Genomic DNA, 23,460 nt, shown 5'->3' on the forward strand with positions numbered 1-23,460 from the left:
ATAAATTAGCTTCATGTGTATCCAGCATCATCGATCCAGAAAGATAGTTGTAATGACCTTGAATGGCTTGCTGAAAGGTTGGATTTAAATAATTAAAGTTATGAAACCATTTACTTTGACATTTTTCTTGGTCTTTTTATGTCAGAAGCCAATTTTAGTTTTTTTTTTTTTTTTTTATAAATTCGTTATTTAATCTGAGCTTAATTTTGTTATAATAAACTTGAAAGGTGTGTTCAAAAAGGAATTATGTTGAATTTAAATGATTAAAGTCATAACACCGTCTCCTAGCACAACACCATATTCTTCTAGCCCTTTAATACTTTGATTTTTTTCCTTGTTAAACTTCTGTAAACAAAGAAAAAGGACTGAATGCTTTAATTGAGCCCTATTGAATAACTTTTGTGCGCTGTGCTAATTCTTGTTAGCACAGCAGGGACTAAAAGCAAAGAGGGTTTTAACAGCACTCAGTATCGATTGTTCCTTTTATGTGTTAAAACGTTCTGTTTCAGCAGCAATTATTTCTTAATTAAATTTCCATATGGAGCTTGTCTGAATTGCCTTTATTGTACATGCCAGTTTCATTTGTCACTTAGTGTATGTATGTGTGTCTGTAGCTTTGGAATATATTAAGACTATAATTTACTGGATTTAATAACTATGAGTGTGATTTAAATCATTTATTTTTTCATTTCTTTATTAATAATTTATTAAAAAAATTTTATTCAGTTTTTTTTTTTCAAAAAGTTACAATTTTGTCATTTTGTTCTGATTCTAAATCTGGGTTTTTATCTCTTTTTAACTTTTCAGAAGTTAAATTATTGTATGAATGTGCACCTGTACACTAAAAAAAATTTATTATAATTTTTAAGTTAAGTGGTTGCAAGCAATTTATAGTGTTTGATCATAAGTTGAACATAACTACATTTAATTTGTTTGTTTAACCCTTATGTACTGTTGGGGAAGTTTTCATTTGCTCTGGGGTGATTTTGAGTCTTAATTTGACCATACCTTACTCTCTGTTTCAGCTAGCACACATATTTTGTGAAAATGCTTCGAATTATTATTTTGTTATGTTTAGAATAGAAACATCCACTGAAACTGCTGTAGAAATGCATCAGATAAATATTTATATACATTTTTTTGCATAAATCTGTCAATCATCCTCAGTCCTGATTAAATTTACAATTTTTTTTTTTTAATTACAGGATTTTAACTGTTTAATAGCCAAATTCATTAATGATATCACTGATTTGGTGAAAAAAGAATACAAAATGATGTATTTTCAATATAAAAAGTACTAGTGGACTGGATTTTTTAAACCTTTTAACACAGTCTTGGACATGTGAACGATTAATAACAACAATTGCCTTTGATTAATTTGTTTTTGTTTGATTTAAATTTTTTTCACTATAATTTACTGTGTATAGCTCTTTTTGCTCTATTGACTTCCATTATTACCACATTTTTTGATTGGAAAACCATGACACCATATAATCATGCACTTTTGATTGCAGGCGGTTTTCCCTGTTGGGAAGAGGTCAAATTAGTATTTTTTACTGTTGATCATTAGTTGGCACCATCAACCCTTTGTAAAAAAACAAAACAAAAAAAAAGCTTTAGTTTTTGGATTTTCTATAGAGTAACAGCAAATTAAAGTGTGTGTGTGTGTGTATGTGTGTGCATGTGTGTGTGTGTGTGTGTGTGTGTGTGTGTGTGTGTCTGTGTGTGTGTCTGTGTCTGTGTGTCTGTGTGTCTGTGAGTATGTAAAAGTGAGCTTTAATTGCACACTTACCTTGATGTGTCTAAGAAAATCGAAATACTGTATGCATCTCAGCTCTCAGAACTACATGAAGTAAATAAAAACAAAGACTGTGTATTTATGCACCATCAAATGTGGTTATAATGGAAGTCAATGAAAAAAATATGTATCTGATGCATTTTTACAATACAATATTTATTTATGAAGCACATTCAAAAACAAAGTCGACCAAAGTACTGTACATACTGTAGGAGAACTAAAGGCAGAGAAGAAAGCAGAATATTAAAGAAATGAAATAAAACAGTGATCAAGGAGTATTAAAAGTGATAGAAAATAAATAGGTCTTTAAAACTGATTTAAACACTGAAATGGAGGGGGAAAGTCTAATGTGAATTGGTAGAGTGTTCCAGAGTTTAGGATGCACGATCGCCTCATTTTTTAAGATGTGTTCTAATCACGATGAGTAAATTGAGATTATAAGATCTCGATGAATGACATGGGGTAATACGGACAGAGCAAGTCAATGAGGTACTGAGGAGCAAGATTATTGAAGGTTTTGTAAACAAATAATAACATTTAAAATCAGTTCTGTTTTTTTAATGGGTAACCAGTGAAGTGCAGCTAAAATAGAAGTTACTGATTCGTACTTGCAGGTGCCAGAGACTAGTCTAGCAGCCGCATTTTTACAGCAGATTAATTCAGTGGATGTTTTTATCCCGAACATAACAAAAGGGTAGTAAATTTGAACAGTGCACAAGGGTTTAAATCAGCCCATATAAATTGTTTGCAGCCACTAACCTTAAAATAAATGTAGTAAATTCAATAAATATTTTTTAGTGCATAAAACATGACACCTTTTAGCTGTTTCATGCAAAAATAGAAATGTCATTAGTTAATTATAGAATTAAAACAAACATTAAGTTCATAATTGTAACTTTATTCTCATTTAGGACATCAATGACATATTTTCTGATGTTTAAATTAGTTTTTAGACATTGCATTACTATTTGTTTTAATTCAGATGAGTTAAGAAATCATTAATTGGTGGAATAATCCAGATTTTCAATTGAAAACATTTGTTATTCTGACCAATATTCTTTAAAAAATGAACTAAATGAAAATTTGGATGGAATGTTATCAAACCTTTGTAGAATAAAACTCATATCATGCTTCACTTTCAAGTGCTCTCTTAATTATTTCCATGGCCGTTGATGTAGTACAGCATGTTTGGGACACTGGCTGGAGTCCACATTTCTCACTTTCTATAAATAGCCTCAACATATCAACGTACAACAGGAAGCAGCTCTGACCACTCAAATCGCTATCAGAGAAATAAGAAAAGCGTACTGCTATTGCTTCCCATAATCCCTCGCTGGGAGAAGCATGATAAAAGTGTGCCTCAGCATGTAAACTGTCAGTTTAGCTGACAAGTTTGACTCTGTCATAATAATCATGTAATAGTAACATATAGATAACGTTCAGTTTGCAAGACTCAGATCTTGAATGCAGTTGATGAGATTGTAATAAATTAGTTTATGCAAGCCGAACAAACACACGCTCCAATTAAACTGCTTCTGCTTGTCATTGTTGTTTTTTTCTGTCTAATTTGCTGAATATTAAGTCCATTACTGCAGTGAATTGGCTGCTGTTTGCCGTTCGCTGTTATCATCAGAGGAAGAATGATCAAGTTCATTATTGGGGTTTATGGAGGTCAGAAATAACATTTTATAATTAGGATTTAATTTTCGGTCCTCAGGCAATATGTCCTCTAGTTTGGTCTCCTGTCTTGTTTCATTTGTGAGTGATAATGTACAGTCACCATGTCAGCATTGCAAAATAAACCTCTTCAGGGTCAGTACTTGCAAAATGAAGAACTCAATAGCTATTATATTATATTATATTATATTATATTATATTATATTATATTATATTATATTATATTATATTATATTATATTATATTATATTATATTACATTTAGTAATTTAGCAAACACACACTTCAGCATCCAGTAATTAAACAGTATGAGGCAGTACACACAAGAAGTGCTAATTACACAAAGGAACTCTTAGTGCTCAGAGAATTAAGAGCTAGAGGAAAGAGGGGAGATTATGGAGAATAGTGTTTCTTAAGGTGGTTTGTCAAGCCCACTCACCTGTCTGAAGCACGCTTCATGAAAGCATGTTTTGTTTTGTTTTTAGACATCGAGTTATTGTAAGAAAGTGCTGGTTAAAGCATTAGAGAGAGAAGTGTGATCTCTACATGTGGTTTATCAAGCCCACTTATCTGTCTCACTTCATGTTTCAGTTTCAATTTCTGTGTGGAGTTTGCATGTTCTCCCCGTGTTCTCGTGGGTTTCCTCCGGATGCTCCGGTGTCCCCCACGAGTTCAAAGACGTGAATTAGAGTGTATGGGTGTTTACCAGTGATGGGTTTCAGCTGGAAGGGCATCCGCTGTGTAAAACATATGCTGGATAATTTGGCGGTTCATTCCAATGTGGCGACCCCAGATTAATAAAGGGACTAAGCCAAAAAGAAAAAGAATAATTGATGAATGAATGTTTTATTGTATTAGTGTCTGTTGTTATGGTTTAATGTATTTTAGTGTAAGTTTTTATTTGTTTGTGGTATGGGTTTTAATTTTTATAGCGTAATGTAATTGTGTCCTTTTTTGGCTTTTATATTAGTTTTGATTGCTTACGCTTTAATTTAAATTTATCTTTTTATTTGTTGGACCCCAGAAAGAATGGTCATTGGTAGTGACCAATGGGTAAATAAATAAATAAATATACAAAAGAAAAAAACAAACATTTATATTGTATGTTAAATTGTAAGGCCCCATATTCATTTGCAGAGAAACTGGGATCTCATTGTGGCTCCATGAGCAAACCGTTAAACCGTATCCACTTTCAGTGGTCAAAAACCAAATGTGGGTATATTTTAAATATTTAAAATAAATAATTTAATATATTTTAAATAAAAGTCATTTATTATGTTTTGCTCACCATGCTAGTGTTTATTTTTTATGCCAAAGCTGCAAATATTGCATCAAATGTAAAAATTTTGTAAAAAACAGTATTACAAAAAATTCCCAAAAATGCCTCAAAGTCTCCCAGACACGCTGTACTACATAAAAGACTGTGGAAATAAATTTGATTTATACTTAATGGATTGAAGTTGTTAATAAAACAATACAAAAATACTACAAAAAATGTAAAAACATTTTTTTTTATTGTAACACACACCGCCAGCAGAGGGAGCCTTCGCTCGACTACTTTCACTGTGGTTCCTTCCTGTTTGTGCTGTATTTCAGTGAGTGCTCAGGCCATGCTTTCTTGCGAAGTATTGCCAGTTTACCTGCTTTACCAAGCGTTGTTCTAAGTGACTTTCATGACTGCTATCCTGTGTATGATGCCGCTTGCCTTGTTCACGTCTTTGCCCTCTGTCTTTGCCCTCTTGATCTGTTTTGGACTGATTGCTGTGTTACTGAACTTCTGCCTGCTCTTCTACTACATTGTCTGGATTTACCCTTGTGTTTGTTTTTTGGATTGGACTGCTTATATGTTGCCGACTCTCAGCCTGTTTTCTTGTTGATGTCTTTGCCTAACCCTTTTAATAAACTTCTGCACATGGATTCTAATACAGCCTCAGCCTCCTTGTTATAATTACATTGTAAGTTTAAAGTATAAAATGGTATTTTATTAAACAGTGTTTCATTAATAAACCTAAAATAATTAAATGGGAAGATGAAATAGCATTGTAGTGTAAACATGTTCTCAATAATTAAATCAATGTCACTGGGGTGGTACCTTTTTTGTAACATACAGTTACAGCACTAGTACCTTTAGGGTACACATTTATATCTTGGTACTATGAGGTACCCATTTGTACTTTTTAGGTATTGATATGTACCTTTAAATACCTGTTAGAAACAAATATGTACCTTTTGACATGTGGCAGATTTTGTACTTATATTTCCAAAAGTGTATTTGGTCAACTGTTAAGCCATTTTACGGCAACAAAAATTCTAAAACTATTTTTTGGAGGTTGTTTTAAAAGAAGTAAATAACTTTTTTTGACATTTATAATACTTCTTTGAAACAATTTTGTTTATTTGAAAGACTTTCCATTACATTGGATAATCAGAATGCATAATAATTCAGTTCTGCTTACATAATAAGTGCTCGTCTGTATGTTGTCTTTCTCTCACTGCAGTGTAATGAAAGCATGGGGCCTGTTGCCGGAACATTAGATAATTGTAATCACTGACTAGATGTGATTTGTATTGAATCAGGTCTAATTAAAGAGGCAGATACCCAGCGTTGCGATGAAACTGTGGACTGGAAATGAGGGAAGACAGCAAGTGCAGGACAACTAGAGATACTGCAACTTCCCGTTTCTCTCTGCAGGCAGATAAGAGTGTAATGAAGACGTAATGCTGATTTACTGTCTGTAATTGTTTAATGTGTTTCAAGGCTGCTGTCAGTCATTATTCAGAATCATAAACGCTCTCTGCATTCTAGTTCTGGGAAAAAAAAGTTTCTTAGAACTTTCATATAAATCTATTTATAAGTCTTTATCTTTCCATTGTGTACAGGACTATAAACCTCTTTCCACATCTTATTTACATTTCATGAACTTAAAGTAATATTGAGTTTCATCAGCTAAGTTGTATCAGTTTAATTAAAAATTGTTTGTAATTACAACTAAACAGTACCATTTAAAATTACACTTTGGAAGTGGAAAGACTAAAACATGATGTTTTTTCAAAAACATACTATGTTCTAAGTTAAAATAAACTAATAAATAAACAAAAAACATTGTAGCTTCTTGTTTTGTTATTAAATTAAAGTAGAAAGGCTGAAATATTATATTTTGACAGAAAAATTAATTGGAGAGTTATTAGCGTGTTTTGAGTATAACCCGCCTTAAACCAATCAGAGTCTTATCTCACATTCCTTTTAAGAGTCAGTTGCGTGGCACCATGGTGCATTTGCTATTTACATGTAAGTGTTTTGTAAGTAAAAAAACGCAATGCTTTACTAGCGAAAAAACAGTTAACAGAGCCTCTGCAGTGCGAGAATAATAAACGAGCCTCCTCCATTTGGCCTCTTATCTCTTTACTTTACTCCTTTACTTTCGTGGCTGGGAAAATGGTGTTGTATGTACTCCACTGAAAACATTCATCAGCCCACATATTTCATTTTATTTGTTAACTAATTTCCAACAAATGAATAAATAAACCCTAATAATGAAGTGTGGTCAAAAAACTAGGTTATACCCAAACACACATCCTTTTTTTAAGCCCCATATGGTGATGGATACGTCTCCAAAACCCGACAGGTGAACAAATCTAAACTTGTTCTAATTAAAGCAAATATAAATATGAAAATAATAAATAATACTAATAATAATATTATCTAAATGCAAATTGTCATAAATAGACTGAAAAAAGCCCCCAAACATGAAGAAGGCATGGATGTAGTGTTTTTTTTTATTTATGTAGAAAAGAATATTTTTTGTAACATTTTAATCCTTTATTTTTTATATGCAAATATATTTGTGTATTGCTGCACATCCTGTGTGTATTAAGCATGTGTAAGAGTTTGGACCTGCACAGATGCATGAGTAATGCCGAGTTCAGACTACATGATTTTCAAAGTAGTCGTGTTACAGATGTTTTGACACTGCATGACTATCTGGGCTAGCATTTTGTCGCTGCTTTTTTTACACTGCAGGATAGATTGGCGACAGGGGCTTTCACATTGCATGACTTTACAAAAGGTAGAATCGCCGACAACTTCGTCCAAACTATGTCTCACAGCCAAAAACACATAATATATCTTTTGTTATTAACTACATAACAAGAAAGAAGCCTTTAATGGGGTAGAAAATGTACATATTTGTTCACCTGGCTTTGAAGGGAATTAGCAATTTCTCCTCAACTTTCTTTTTACACTTACTGTATAAAACGTCAAACAGACACGGGTGCTCCTATCAAACCTCCGCTAGTTTTTCCTTCATTGGGTCCAAATAAACTGAAAATGAGCGCTTTTAACTTTTCCCCAGCCTCCTGCTGGTCTGCAGGTACACAAACACAAGTGAATGCTGCTCTCTCATTGGCTGTAGGCGATCACTGATGTTATTTTCAGTCAAAATTCATTTCACACAGCATGATTTGAATCGCCGACAGCTCCAGATATTTAGCATGCCAAATATCTCACATGCATTACCGACTCATCGGCGATTCTCTCAGATCGCATCTTTGATAGTTCATACTGTGTGATTGTCACTCACATGCACGAGCACCGATTTGCCTGTGATTTCAGGCATTTGTCAGCGATTTCTCATAACCTGTCTGCGAGACAAAAACGGGACTAAAACCACGCAGTCTGAACTTGGCATAACAAGCTCTGCGCTGGACTTTAGACCAACTTTTAGCTGGTTGATGGTGTGGCCTATTTTAGTTTCTCAAAATAGCAATGCGCCAACAATGCGCCTTAACACACCTCCTTTATAGACCAGAACACCCATGAGTCTGCAAAGCGACGAAAATGGATTTACTATTTAAACAATGTGGCACAAAACGTGAAAAGTAATGTTGCTCTGGTCTGAAAATAGCAATAAATCGTGCCAAACATGTCTTGCGCCTTATTGCGCCAGGTGTATGAAAAGGCCCATTGAATTGCGTTGGTCATTTTGAAGAATAATATTTGATTAATTTGAATTTTATTTTACAAGACAGTCTTTATTTCTTCTGTCTTTAAAATGTCTCTTTTATTTTTATGTTTTTTAGCTTTAAATATAAATTCATTGTTATGTTGTTGCAAGAAATGTTTTTCCCTAGTTTTGTTCTTAGTTTTTGGATGAAGCTTTTCATACAACCCATGTTAACATCTGCCACCCAATTTGATCAATCTGTGCCAAAATACAGTAGACTTGGACCTTTGACATCAGCCTCTGCTGTTGTCCATCTGTCTGTGCTCTTGACCACTGTCCAGCTGGTAAGAAGAATACAAAAAAAGGTGCCATGGAGCAGTTTAGACATGAATGTGGGACACGACCAGTGGTTTTTAACAAGTCTGCTGGTATTCTGGAGCAGGTCTCCTCCAGCAGCTGCAGTCATGGTGAGATGAAATAGATGTTTACTCAGTGTTTCCCACTAAGAATGGAAAGACTGGCAGCCAGACACACACTCACATTTGGCTTCTGGCTCTAAATGAGCTGTTTCTGTGTGCTGAATGTATTTCAGAAAGGAGAAAAGTGTGTATGTGTGTGAGTGTGCATCAGCAAAGTACATTAACATTGACCGTGTCCCTCCACTTAATGTGATATTTTAGTAATGTCCGAGGTCACCTACAATGCAGAAACCCTCCAGAGAATGAGACGGCAAATTTGCTGTGTCACTGCTGGATGTTTCATTCATAATTTTGGTCATGTAGACAAAATCGCACATAACAGAGCTTTCATTTTTTTGAGACTGCCATAACATACTTTCCCATGCTGTTCTTGGCTTTGTGGCTGTTCATGAAGACAACGACATGGTTTGTTAAAGCTTGTTTAAGCATGGTCTGTTTTGTTTTAAACCATGGCTTGTTATTATATGTGTATGGTGTTATGATGTAATGTCTCGGCTGTGTATTTAAAAATGGCGCTTCCTGTGTTTTCATTCTTCTGGCTTTTTCACTAGCTTGTGACATGTCTCTGTAAACCAATAGCATTCAGCTGCGCATCTTGCTCCACCTTTTGGTATCCTTTTGATGTGCTTACTACCACTCAGTGGAAACAGGCCATTACTGGCTAATTCTTATGATTTTGTACGATCTCATTCATACAACTGAATATGATTTATATATCCCACGATGACGGTTGGGTTTAGCCACTAAACTGACAAAATGAATAATAAATCATATAGGTTATATGAATAACAAAATAGTTACATTTCCTCATGTGCTTGGATATTCACAGGGCATGTATTATCAACAAACAAAGGATTATATTCATTCTGTTCTTTGCACAACACCAAACAAATAAAATAACAAATTAAATTGTCACGAAAATTATTCGTAATTGAATACATTTTCCTCATCTGTTTGTCTCTAATCTTTCTGCCGTGGTCAGTTTGCTCAGTAGTTTACTTTGTACAGAGTGGTACTCTAGTCCAGTAAAGTGTAGTTAAAGAAATAAAAACAAAGTAAAATCAAGGTAAATCTACATGGTGGCAGTGCACTTTTTCGTTCCATTTGCTTTATTGTTTAGGGTTAGGTCAGGGGTACACCAGGTGATGTGAATGGCACGCCCTGGCTTCTTGTGGACATGTATATGAAAGGTACTGGGGCTGCACAATATTGGAAAAATCTGACATTGCGATATATTTTTTCTGCGATATAAAATATAATTGTGATATGAATACAATTTCTACAGATTACTTAAATAGCTCTATTTGTTATAAAATCATTAAGTTAGATTGATTGGAATAATCTTGGACAAAGAAATTGCAAGCATAAAAAGATCAAATGAAATAAAAAATAAAACTGAAATAAGTCAGATATTCAGGTAAACAGTAATGCAACCCCATATGATAGAATATGATATTATCATGATATTTTGCCCCTGGTAATGATAGATCATGATACGTACCTGCAATATACCATAAGAAAACCATCCACAATATATAATGATATCTGTAAATGAAGGGTAAAACATGCATCAAAAAGTTATAAGATGTATTTCTTTTACTATTATTGAATAATCAAATGTAATGTAAAATAACACTGCACATTCTTCATTGCTGATTAGCTGTAATCCCAACTCCACAACACAGATCCTGTGATGTGACTATTGCGAATGTACACATTGCGATATCGATGCTAAAACAATATATCGTGCCCTAAAAGGTGCAACAAAACATACGCTAAGTAACATTTCAGATTGCCAAAAAAATAGAAAGCACCCTCTAGTGAATGTATCTGAAATGTGCAGCAAAACTTACCCGGTTGAACACATTTTACGTCTAGCAAAAATGTACACTTAGACGCATATATTGGCAACACTTTACAATAAGGTTCATTAGTTAATGCATTTACTAACATGAACTAATCATGAACAACACATGTACAGCATTTATTAATCATAATTGAACATTTACTATACATATATTTACTTATGCATTATTAACATCCAAGTCCATGCTTGTTAACATTAGTTAATGCACCATGAGTTAACATGAACGAACAATGAACTACTGTATTTTTATTAACTAACGTAAGTAACATGAACAAATACAGTAGTAAATGTATTGTTCATTGTTTGTTCATGTTAGTAAATGCATTAATCAACATTAACTAATGAACCTTATTGGATAGTGTGACCCATATTTCCAATGAGCCTGGAAACCCTCTAACTGCCTTAATTCTTAATTTCTCTAATAGAAATGGTGGAAATTGATGAGATGGCATCAAGCAGTTGCTGATGCTTTATCATCTGGGAATTCTTGATGTCAATCTCCTATTACAGAATCCAAAATGTTGTAAAAGTGTTGTAATGGATTGAGATATTGTGATTAGAGTTTAGTGAACGCACTGTCATGTTCATGAAACCTGTTTGTGAGGATTTGAGCTTAGTGACATGGTGTGTTATATTATTTTATCAAAATAGACACACTGTGGTCTTAAATGGATGAACATGGTCAGTTGTAATTCTCTGTTAGGCTATGAAGTTTCAATGATGCTTAGTTGGTACTAAGGGGGGCAAAGTGTACCAAGAAAAAACTATTAACTGCACCATTTACATTGCCAAACTATTGATTACTTATATAAGGCAGGGTGGGTCAATGTTTTTCTGTTGTTTATGCCTAATTCTGACTCGGGCTGGGCAGATAAACGATATTATATTGATTCACAATTAACTTTGTCAATAACAATGATAAGCTCTAGACTTTTTACTCTATATTGATCTAAAAGCCAATCACACAGCAGAACTGTAGAACAATGGGAATCTAGAAGTGTGTTGATATTAGAGATGCACCCAATTTTTGGCTGCCAAAACTTACCAGCCACCGGAAATAAGTTATGTTATTTAATTGACCGTCTAATTTGGGCTTCAGTCATGTTGGGATACTCTATTAAATCTGGAAGAATTAACAATTGATATAGAAATATATATCGTTATTGTTCAATATGGAAAGAACTTCATCGAGATTGTGCTTTTCCTATATCGCTCAGCCCTAATTCTGATCCTACCATCTGATTGTCAGAGAGGAAATAATAATATTAAAAGATCAGAAACACAGAATGTTTTTTTTAATTTCTTCTTGCCATAGCTCTGGGTATATTGTTGTGGCATTTCCAGCTGTATATCCTCACGTGTTCAATGTTTTTTAGAGATTAATGACCCTCAGAGGTGTAATGTAAGGGAAGATTTTAATGGACCCTTACTTGAGACCGTCTGCACTGCATTTCTAGTCCCCGGTTTGTCTGCCTGACTAATTTTAACCTCTGATTCTAAGCAGCCCCTCTCTGTTTGTCTTTGGCTGAAAGAACTGCTTTTAAAATGTGATCATGTTCCTGCTTGGAACCTTACCACCTCTCTGTCCTGTTTTTTAAACCTTTTCTTTTCTGACCTACAGCAGTTTGTCTGCAGGTCTGGCTTGTTCTTGTTATGTCTCCGTGCAGCAAACTGAAGAATTGTTGTTATTGGGTTTCTTTATTCTGTAGTCTTTTACTGGAGTCTCTAGAGGAAAAAATCATGTTCTTTTCAGTATTTTCTTTCTAAGGGTACAGAACTGACCCTCTGCCCTCTTCTTGTGTGTGTGTGTGTGTGTGTGTGTGTGTGTTTGTACACATCTGCAGGGCCAGGCTTTTGTTTTATTGCAAAAAATACCATATTTTGGTGTTTCTCTACAAGTATGTTGATCAGCTAACTGCATCGCAGTCAAATTTGCCTTGAAGGACGCTAATGGGGAATGTATTCACAGCAAACTTATTATAATTATTTTGGCTTTTACAGCATAGAATTAGTGTTTCTCTTATTTTTTTATTTATGTTGAATCAAACAAACTTTCTAATGGCCGTTTTCAGTGTCGCCAGATTGGGCATTTTTTTTATTTGATTGTGCGATTTAAAATGGCCTTGGCAGGTTGACAAAATCTGTGCGGTCTTGAAACGTAATTTTTATATGCAACTTGTTCAACAAAACATAACTGTGTTCCTACTTCATTCAGTTAGTAGTGACTAGTGCATAGTGCAAACCGAGTGGGCCCACCCGCAAGAGGAGGTGAAGGAAAGTTGTATCCAAATCTGACTCCCTTTCGCGTGCACACGCATCACGCAGTGCATGCAGTTAAACTCTCAGCGATTTATCATGACACTTTTATCAATTTTTTTCACAATTGACAGCAAAAACAAACACAGAAGCATTGTCTGACTGACAAGCAGTGACAATATATGTTAAAAAGAATTTAAAACACCAAATAGGATGAATTTATACTCCACTTCAAAAATAAAAAATACTCTAGTGTAATCTACGCAACATTAAGTGCAGTGTGTGTGTGTGTGTGTGTGTAAGAGGGAGCAGTTTTGTGGTTCTGTGACTGCTCACCTGTGACTGTTCACCTATGATAAACGGCAGCAGCAATCACAGCTGATCTGTGATAGATGGAGAGAAGAAAGCTCACTATAAAGACACTCGCCCATGTCTGGATCAACAAGTATTGCTGTAACAGCTGAGAGGACAGGAAAAGTTAACTCATGCCAGCTGGTAAAAGGTCGAGAGAGATAGAAAAACTGAGTTTTCTCCATGGCTGGGGGCTTCTGCTGTATCTTCAGTGTCAGTGAAAGACTTTGCAGCAAACACACATACAGTGAATTGTGCAGTTTCTGCATTTTTAAATAGTTGGAGTGTTTAAATTACTTGCGCTCGCCTCCCTCGCCATAGTAAGCTACCGCAATATGATTATTGCTGAACCGATACCGAATTGTCTGTGACTGCATCGCGGTACACCGAAAAAACTATTGATTTTGACCCCCATAATATGCATATTAAGTTTTTTTTACAGCACTGTACTGCTTAAGAATTTTTAAAAATCATTTTACTTTTACATTTAGTACATCTATGATTATAGAAAATGCTTACAAACAACATGTTGGGAAATTGTAATTCAAAATCATATTAAACTTACATGAATATAAAAAAAATGTGCTTTTCTAATACTTTTGCACAATTGTTGTAAACTACATTTTTACTTTTCCCTTTCACATGTTTACTCAATATGCAAATCTAACAACCGTTAACAAAATATATTCGTCATTGATTTTTCTTGGGCTTAGTCCCTTACTTATTGGGGGTCATCACAGCCAACTAATCCAGCATATGTTTTATGCAGCGGATGGTCTTCCAGCTACAACCTAGAACTGGAAAACACCCATACACTATTTCATTCACACAAACTCATACACTATGGTCAGTTTAGCTCATACAATTTACCTAGAGCGCATGTCAACTGAACCAGCTGTGCTTTTCTAACGCTTTGACACAGTTGTTGAATACCCGTCAACATTGAGATGTGAAAATAAGGGATATGCCCACCATAATAAAGGATTGCCCTGACAAAAAATCCCCAAATTACTAAATAGCTCATTTGCTCATTTTCATTATAAATAAACAGTTAATTTGTCAGTAATATGTTTTATTATTATTATTTACGAAAGGAAAAAAATAAATAGTATACATTAGCAACAAACAAATTAGCAAACAGTTCAGCTTATTTAAATTAATAGCTGTTATAATGAAATAGAATGAAGCTATCAAATCTCCTTAACCATTTCTTCACTGCATAACTTACACATTCGGTTTAAAGAGCAACGAATGAATCTCTTATTTATTTAGATTTTTTGATGTTTGATTACCTTAAATAACAGGTGTTACTTTAAAAATGCACAGATCTAACGTTACCATGAAGGCATTCGACTGCTCTCCTAACTTTTTATGCTCATTTGGGACAAAATTAGTTGTGTTTGAAAAATAAAAACCCACCAAGATTGACATCTTTAGATATTACTATTATAAATTGTGTGTATATATCTGTTTAAACACGCACCCAAACCCCGAGCTTTCACTCCGCTTCAAATCGCGTGTACAGAATGCATTTGGGAAGCAGCATCTGTTTATCACTATGGAGTATGTCAGCTGACAGTCATGCATTTTGAGGATTGCATATGAAGGGGAGACGGCACCTGTAGTGAAAGGAGAAAGAATCCCGCCATTTTTATATTTATTTAAAAGTGTTTTCATGCCTAAACAAAGAAAAAGCACAGAACAGACTCACGTTTAAGAGCGAGGGGAGGCCCCTGGTAGTTCGGCGGTAAGGGATGCGTATAGGGAGGCTCGGCTCTTTAATGTTTATTTGCCACCCTTCAGAGAAAGACTGAAAGTATGGAAGAAATACGGGAAAAAACCTTTACGGAATGATAGCTTGATAGAACTGTAAAATATGGGAGAAAAACGGGAGGGTTGACAGGTATGACTTGTTGTAAACTATATTTTTACTTATTCTTCCACTTGTTTACTTGATATGCAAAGCTAAAAACCATACACAAAATACAGACGCATCAGTCAAGATAGGTAGTTTATTTGCTTCTGCGAATGAGAGCTAGTCTTCAGTGCAAAAAACAACTTTAGATCAGGTTAGTCTTCCTCATAAAGTGCTTACCATTTGCCTGACTGACCCTATATGTGTGTTTTTTTCAGGAAACAAGAGTTGCTGACCATCTCCAGTGTGCCTCTGGGAGAATGTCCACCTTCACCTCCCCGCACTGCACCCCCCACCATGAAGGTGAGTGTTCATATGCACACTCATACACACTGGGTTTTCATGATTGATAGGGACTTCCCAGTGAAATAATGGTTTTTATACTGTACAGACTGTATAAGTTGTCCTCTTATCCCGACCCTAACCCTAAATTCAACTCTCACAGAAAATAATCTGCAGTTTTATTTTTTAAAAATGCTTCATTGTGTGTAATTAATCTGCTGGTTTCATCATGGGGACCAAAATAAAATTTCCCCACAAGGGTAAAACTTACTGGTATGACTGGTATATTTGTGGGGACATTTGGTCACACACATATACACACACACACATACACACTCTCACCGCTCCATTAGCTGTGGTTAGCCCAGATTTGCTGCATTCACCTCTGGACCAAATTAACCTCTATTAGCACTGATAGCGCGTGAAAGTGCGATTGCCCTTTGTAGCACACCATATAAAATGACCCTAGTTTGGCTACAGGAATGTCAGCATGCACTTACACAATGTTTAAAACCTTGAGAGCCTCATAAATAGCTATAGAAAAACAACACCCCTTGGAAATTCTTTTATTGTTGTTGTTGTTGTTGCTTTTTTGCTATTTTGCTAATTTTTTCTTAGGTTAGTTAGTATAGTGGGTTGGGGTTTAGTTAGATCGTTTTGTTAATTATTTCTTGTTTTGGCAACACTCTTGTTTTTCATTTAATTCGATTATTTAAAATTATATTCTAATTTCCTATATTCATTGTTTGATATTCTCCTTTTAATAAATACTTACTTTTTGTTTCACTTAACCAGCTGTTGTGTCTTCCCATTTTCCCCCAGCATCTTTAGAGCCTCACTGATTGTTAGGTTTAATCAATTTTTAATATCTTGATAACTTAAACACGTTACACAATTCAGAGAAATTGATCATTTACAAGTGGTCTCAAAAGTTTGTATGCATTGTTGTGTTTGCCAGCTATACTATAGCTTTCCCTGTACAGTATTTATTGTTTTTGGTGATGAATGACTTAGAAGGGAAGATGTTAGGTATGTGAAAGTTAGAATGTCCTCTGTAACATGAAATATATAACAACCTTGTTTAACTAAAGAAATCTTTAAGTAAGTCTCTAAATGATTTAGACGCGGATGTTTGTATATTCGGTGCGTTCGTGGTAAATCTTCATCCAAGGTTACCTCTAAATGTAATTCAAATTCATTCGAAGTGAGAAATCCATTTTCTTCAGAGCATTAAGATCCCATTGAGTCCACATAACATCACAAACTCTTTTACATCTCCAACAGCCTCGAGAGGACCTGGAGAGATTTTCGTTCTTGTTTAAAAGTGGTACAGCGGGTTCAGAGATGGGATGCGTGGTGTGAGTCGGTGTCACCTTGAAATGAGACGCAGTTTGTGAAAAATCAGAGAGAGAAAGGTCGGTGTTCCTGCAGGAAGGAGGGCGAGGGGCCGAGGCATCAGGCGTGATATTAAGATGAGCAGACATGAAGTCAAACCCAGAGGTCACGATCCTGTTAGCCGCTGCTTTAATTATGAAGATCATTTCTCATACGGACTGATTAAATGTCGTTGAAAATCCTACTTGAAATTTATTAAGGTGTCCATCAGGTGTTTTATAATTATAAGCTGTTTTTGGAGGATTGGAAAATGTGAGTGCTTTTAGTAATAGCCTAAATTACTTTTTGTCATTCATTTTGTCATTTTCTTTCTATTCGTTGCAATGACAAATAGGCCTGTGGAAATCTCAAACAAATCTTTAGTAATGAACATTTCGTACTACAGTTCTCAACACATCATTGTCAAATCATTGTGTATGGGACATTCTACCAGAAATGTGCATTATCTAATCCTGAAATAAAAACATAAATGCAGTCAGTGAATAAAAAGTATTTCATCCCAAAAAATTTTAAAACAAACTGATGGTTGATTTCTGTGAATTGTTCTGTTAAGGAATATGTCATACATTAGGTACTCAGATTTTTGTTCTTTATTAAAAACACTTTACAAATTTGCAAACCCTTTCATTGTCCTTGTCCTCTGCCAAATTGAACCTACACATTTAATAGTTTTGTATATTATTTATGAAAAAAATGTTTCAGAGGTAACAAGTTTAAGTTGTTATTATTCAAATCAATTGATAAAAAACATCATATTAATTTATAAATAAATTCTCCAAATAAATACTACAAATATATAATACAAATAAATTTACAATTGTCCTCATGTTTCTGTCAGTCCTGTCACATTTGCATTAAATGTTACATAAAATGTGTGCAATACATGTTTAAGAAACATCATTTGAAGGAGAAGAAGCTGATAGTGATAAAGGATGCGTTCTATGATTGAATTGTGTTATTTTATGCTTTTTTTGTATGATTTTTTTTAAGATCAAAAAGCTAAAGTGAAAATGTACATTCCTGGTAGAATGTCCCATATATAGTAAACTTTACTATATATATATATATATATATATATATATATATATATATATATATATATATATATATATATATATATATATATATATATATATATATATATATATATATATATATATATATATATATATATATATATATATATATACATACATACACACACACACACACACACACACACACACACACACACACACACACACACACACACAGTTGAAATCAGATTTATTAATCCGCCTGTTCAATTATATTCGCCCTTTTACATTTCTGTCTAACAGAGAGAAGGTTTTTTTCAACACATTTCCAGACATAATACTTTTAGTAGCTAATTTCTATTCAGCTTTAAGTGCAATTGAAATGCTTAACTTGGTTAATTAGGTTAACTAGGTAAGTTAGGGTTTTTGGCTATATCTGTGGAGAATTTTGCAAAAAGTCTGCGGATTTATGCGGAATGATATTAAGAGTATCATAACTAAAACTTAATATATTAAACAAAAAATAATACATTTTTAACCTTTATTTAATGTTTACATTGCAAATCCAATTAGATCCACTTATTTGGTAAACACAGCAAGTATCTCATATAATATAACATATTACTTTACAATAATATTACTTTACAAATTGTATTGTAAATAAATCATATGAACATTTTATTATTACTGTCATTTTATCACAATAATATTAGTGAAATTAATTTGAAAACTGAATAAATGTAAATTTACAAACATTTACACAAGTCAATACATAGACTAAATGATGGGCATAAAATCTGCGGAAATCTGTGGATTTCTGCATGTGCAGATTTTGTGTGTTATTGTACAGTATAACCATGCTTTGTTCTGTAGCTAAAAGAAAATAAATATTGATCTCTAATGGTTTTAAAAAACACTAAAAACTGCTTTTTATTAAGCCAAAATAAAACAAATAAGACTTTCTGCAGAAGAAAAAATACTATAGAAAATACTGTGAAAATGTCTTAATCTGTTAAACATTATTTGGGAAATATTTGAAAAAGGAGGGCTAATCATTTTGACTTTAACTTTATGTTTAAGAACCACCCAGAGCATTCAATAAACAAAACAACACACAGATGATAACTTGAGTTAAACTAATCTATATGAGTACTGTGAACTTACTTCATTTAAGTTGAAGTAATGAGGTATTTGACTCATTACCTTCAACACTGAGTTCTCATTTCAACTGAGTAGAATTAACTTTTAGTAATTTTTGAGTTACCTACACTCATTTCATTTGATAAAGTTGACTGTTGGGTTTTACAGTGTAGCAATGGCATTTATTTAATCATGGTATCGAGTTTTGCATGTGCAACCGTCACATGCATCTTCAAAAAAAAAACAAAAAACAAAAAAAACAGGCAAGACTAATTTTAAGACCTAAGATCTAAAAATATATGTGTCATTGGCAAACTCACAATAACATTGTACTCAGCCAACTGGGCCACTTTACACATGGCGAAAAAAGGTTTGCAGAGCACACATTAACAGAGCACAATGTACTGTAGCTTATTTCAGCTTTAGATGGGCACATTTGGTCCACACCATGTTGCTAAAACCACACACAAACACAGACACACACCCACTCAAAACACTACTATAACATGCAAACACTCCAGCACCTGTGTTTGGCTGTAAACATGCCATACAATAAATAAAGACTTACGGTACAATGCTCTCCACTAATATTGGAGCTATTGGATAACAAATAAGCAAAAATAGCCTGTGAAAAAAAAAAACATGTTTAACTTTTTGATATTTTGCTCCAATTATTATTAAATATCCTTCCCTCTAACAGAGAACAAAGTTAACCAAACACAATACAGTTTTATAATAAAACAAACTAATAAAAATATAAAAATATAAATATATAGGACAAACTATCTGAGTTGCAGTTTACACTATTAGGTTTTCATTTAAAAAGTGTATGTTTTTATATGATTACACCTGGCATCCACAGTACTACGGCATGTTTTATCCTTAAAAAAACATTTTTACAATGCTAAAGATGCTGTTTTAACTTGAAAACACTAATATTTTATTTCAGCATGAATGGACTCAGGTGACATGGTGGCCCAATGGCCTCACAGCAAGGAGGTCGCTGGTTTAAGTCCCAGCTGGGACAGTTAGCATTTCTGTGTGGAGTTTGCTTGTTCTTTCAGTGTTCTTTTGGGTTTCCTCCGAGTGCTCCGGTTTTCCCCAAAGTCCAAAGACATGCAAATTGAGAGAATTGAATTAAGTAAACTACTGTAAATTGGCCGCAGTGTATGCGTGTGAATGAGTGTGTATGGTGTTTTCCAGTACTGGGTTGCAGCTGGAAGGGCATGCGCTGTGTCATACATATGCTAAATGAGCTGGCGGTTCATTCCGCTGTGGTGACCCCTGGTGAATAAAGAGACTAAGTCTAAGGAAAAGGAATGACTGAATAAATGGACTGAAATCCAAACTTTGGAAAATGGAGTTGCTCTCTTATTAGTCTTCTGGACTATTGTGTATTGTTTTCTGATTCATCAAGGCCCTCTCATATGTATGACCATTACACAACTGGTAGACTGCAAGTACAGATGATGGCAAAATATTTGCATTCCCATTGAGTGTGACTGGTCACGTATCATGCATTTTAGGCTGTATAGAGCTCAGGAATCTACGTCACTGCAAGTTGCAGTTGTTCATATTTGTGGACAAACGCAGAAGCGCTCAATTTAAACCTGTAGAAATTACAACAATAAAAAATATAATCGTTTCATAGCAATATCTTTTGAACAACACCTCACAAACACTCCGAATAAAATGAATTAACGTGTATACCTAGTGTCTATGTGACTCATGAGACTTTATGTTTGTCTTATAAGCTGATATTATGCATTCCATAACATTATGTATCCAGTAGTGAAGTGTAACTGGAGAAGCTGAGCACAGACATAGAGGGTGGCGGATATAGAGCGTATAAAATAAACAAATGAGTTTATTCATAACTGACATGGCATAAACAAACTGCTGCAAGGAAACAGCTCCGTATATGATTTTCTTCATTACTTGTAGTGCGAGCACGTACAGTTTGTTGCTGATGATTGTATATACAGTGCATCCAGAAAGTATTCATAGCGCTTCACTTTTTCCACATTTTTTTACGTTCCAGCAATATTCCAAAATGGATTAAATTATTTCCTCAAAATACTACACACAATCCCCCTCAATGACAATGTGAAAAAAGATTTTTTGAAAATGTTGCAAATTTATTCAAATTAAAAACCTGAAAAATCACATTGCCAAACTCTATAGTGTTAATGTAGATTGTTTTTCAAATATAATACGAACACCAGCCTACTTAAGGAGCATTTTCATTCTAAAATACTGTTTTAAAACTAAAACACACTAGTGTAAACAGCACCTCAGTCATTTTTCATGAGTAAGACTAAGGAACAGAGCTCTGATTTGTGAAAAAAGGTTGTTGAGCTTCACAAAATGGCAACTGGCTTTAAAAAAATACCAGAAACACAAAAATTGCCCATCAGAAGGTGAATAGTAAAGAAGCTCCAGTCAACCTTAAGTGTTGGAAATCTGTTTGAAAGTTGACATGTGTCTGTCTTTATTGCCTTTAGAAGGAAGGTTGGAGTGGCGTTAAAATATCTGTAAGAATCACAGCTGGAGATCTGCAGAAGTTAGTTTGTTTTGGGGGTCAGGAAATCTACACAACTGTAATCCAACATCACCAAAGTAAGCACAAATTGTTAGTGGGAGTTTTTAGGAAGAAACCCCTCCACTCGTATTCAAAAACATACTTAAATATTTTCTGTTTTATAATTAATACATTAAAATTGTGTTTAATATTTTGAGGAAAACCCTTTTTTACTTTGCCATTATTAAAGAAGGCTGCTGTATTAAGCTTTGTCTATGGTTCTTTAAGATATAATAATGTCTTTGGCACACAGTTAGTGGCCACTCCCAATGTAAACCCAAAGAAGAAAAGAGGAAAGGGAGGACAGCGTGTGTGTGCGTGTGTGCGCGTTTGTGTGTGTGTGTAGACTTGATAAGCTCTCAAGAACAGCTGTTGATCATATACAAAGCAGAACTACAAAACCACATGAGTACAGACACACTGGTACGACCAGTTTAGGGTGTGGAATAGTATGTAGTATGCCAAGCAGACCCGACCATATTCTTCCTGTTTTGGTCTCCTGAAAGTATTTGCAGCTGATCAGAAGAGAGAGGTATGATCGATGTGTGATGGAGAGAAGCATGCTGTGAGAGGTATATCAAACTCTATGTGTGTTTGTTAAGCAATGGTGGTGTTGATGGAAGTTGATGTTAGTGTGTATTTGACAAGGCAGAGATGTTCATTTATTCATTCTGGTGTGTCTTATGTAATGCCTTTTTATCAGGCAATGCTGGACAGAATCCCAGATGCATGGTTTATTACCCCTCTGCCTCTAGTTTGAGCAATATGTATCTTGGTATATTAGAGTAGGGTATACATGTGTACGTGTCTATGGAAAAAAGGAGCTGTTTGTAAGAGTTGATATTGCGTTTGGTATTGTGAACTAACCATTAACAACATCTTTTGCTGCTGTAATTATATTCATGTGAAAGCTATAATTATATTCATGTATAAGTTATAATTATAATCATGTTTGAGATTTATTCCAGGTTTAAATTAAAATATGACAGCATTTGTGGTATAATTAAGGAATAATGTAGCCAACTTCTTAGCTGGTTGTTCTCGCATAAAGCCTGACCAGCAAACGCAATCTCACGGCAATTCGGAACTTTTTGATTTAGTGGCTAATTTGTATGAATTTTTACGATCTAATTCGTACAATTTAGTATGATTTGCTCATCACCCAATGACGGTTGGGGTTAGGGGTGGGGTTGGGTGCCATGCCTCCTTCTTAAAATTGTACATTTTCATACGACTGAACTCGAATGAATTCGTACGAATTAGCCACTAAACGGACAAAATGTAAAATACTTGCGTTTCCTCGTGAGATCAGGCTCAATATAAATAAACACCAAAATGTACTTCATTCTGCTTATTAGATGGCTATTTTCTTCAAAACTAAACAATTAAAGACAAAACATTGTTCTCAGTTGTACTTTTTAATTAAATCTTTAATTAAACAATTATAAATTATTCAGTAGCAAGATGGCACCAAACAGTCAACGACAGTTGCATAAAAGATAAACTTACACTCTGAGAAATAATGAATTATTTAAACCCAAATTGGGTAGAATATGGACTAACTTGAACATTGGGTAAAATTTGGTACTTTTAATTTATATTAAAAATTAACCCAGCAGTTGGTTTAGTCCTTGATACACCCATAATTGAGTTATTTTATTTTAGAGTCTATAAGTGTTGATTTGAATGTATAAAGTACCCATATGAGCCTGTGTTATTAGTTTCAGCATTCATTATGTGGGAATAACATTACCTTGGAAT

The 23,460-nt window shown here is 34.2% G+C and overlaps 1 protein-coding gene across 45 annotated transcripts in view; it reads left to right on the forward strand.

The window, feature by feature from the left end:
• The window catches only part of rap1gap2a (RAP1 GTPase activating protein 2a), a 148,332-nt gene that overhangs the window by 80,206 nt on the left and 44,666 nt on the right, over window positions 1-23,460 (forward strand). For 38 of the 45 annotated variants that reach the window (XM_068213565.2, XM_073923128.1, XM_073923113.1 and 35 more), the window contains one exon: window positions 15,504-15,588. In XM_068213565.2, the coding sequence (XP_068069666.1) occupies window positions 15,583-15,588 (6 nt within the window). In that variant the 5' untranslated portion in view covers window positions 15,504-15,582. Of the gene's footprint in view, window positions 1-15,503; window positions 15,589-22,085; window positions 22,272-23,460 lie in introns of those variants that run through there. The other 7 variants (XM_021481429.3, XM_021481432.3, XM_073923115.1 and 4 more) reach the window with 3 other exon arrangements.

The sequence above is a fragment of the Danio rerio genome, chromosome 15, assembly GCF_049306965.1.
Source record: "Danio rerio strain Tuebingen ecotype United States chromosome 15, GRCz12tu, whole genome shotgun sequence".
Classification (NCBI taxonomy): domain Eukaryota; kingdom Metazoa; phylum Chordata; class Actinopteri; order Cypriniformes; family Danionidae; genus Danio; species Danio rerio.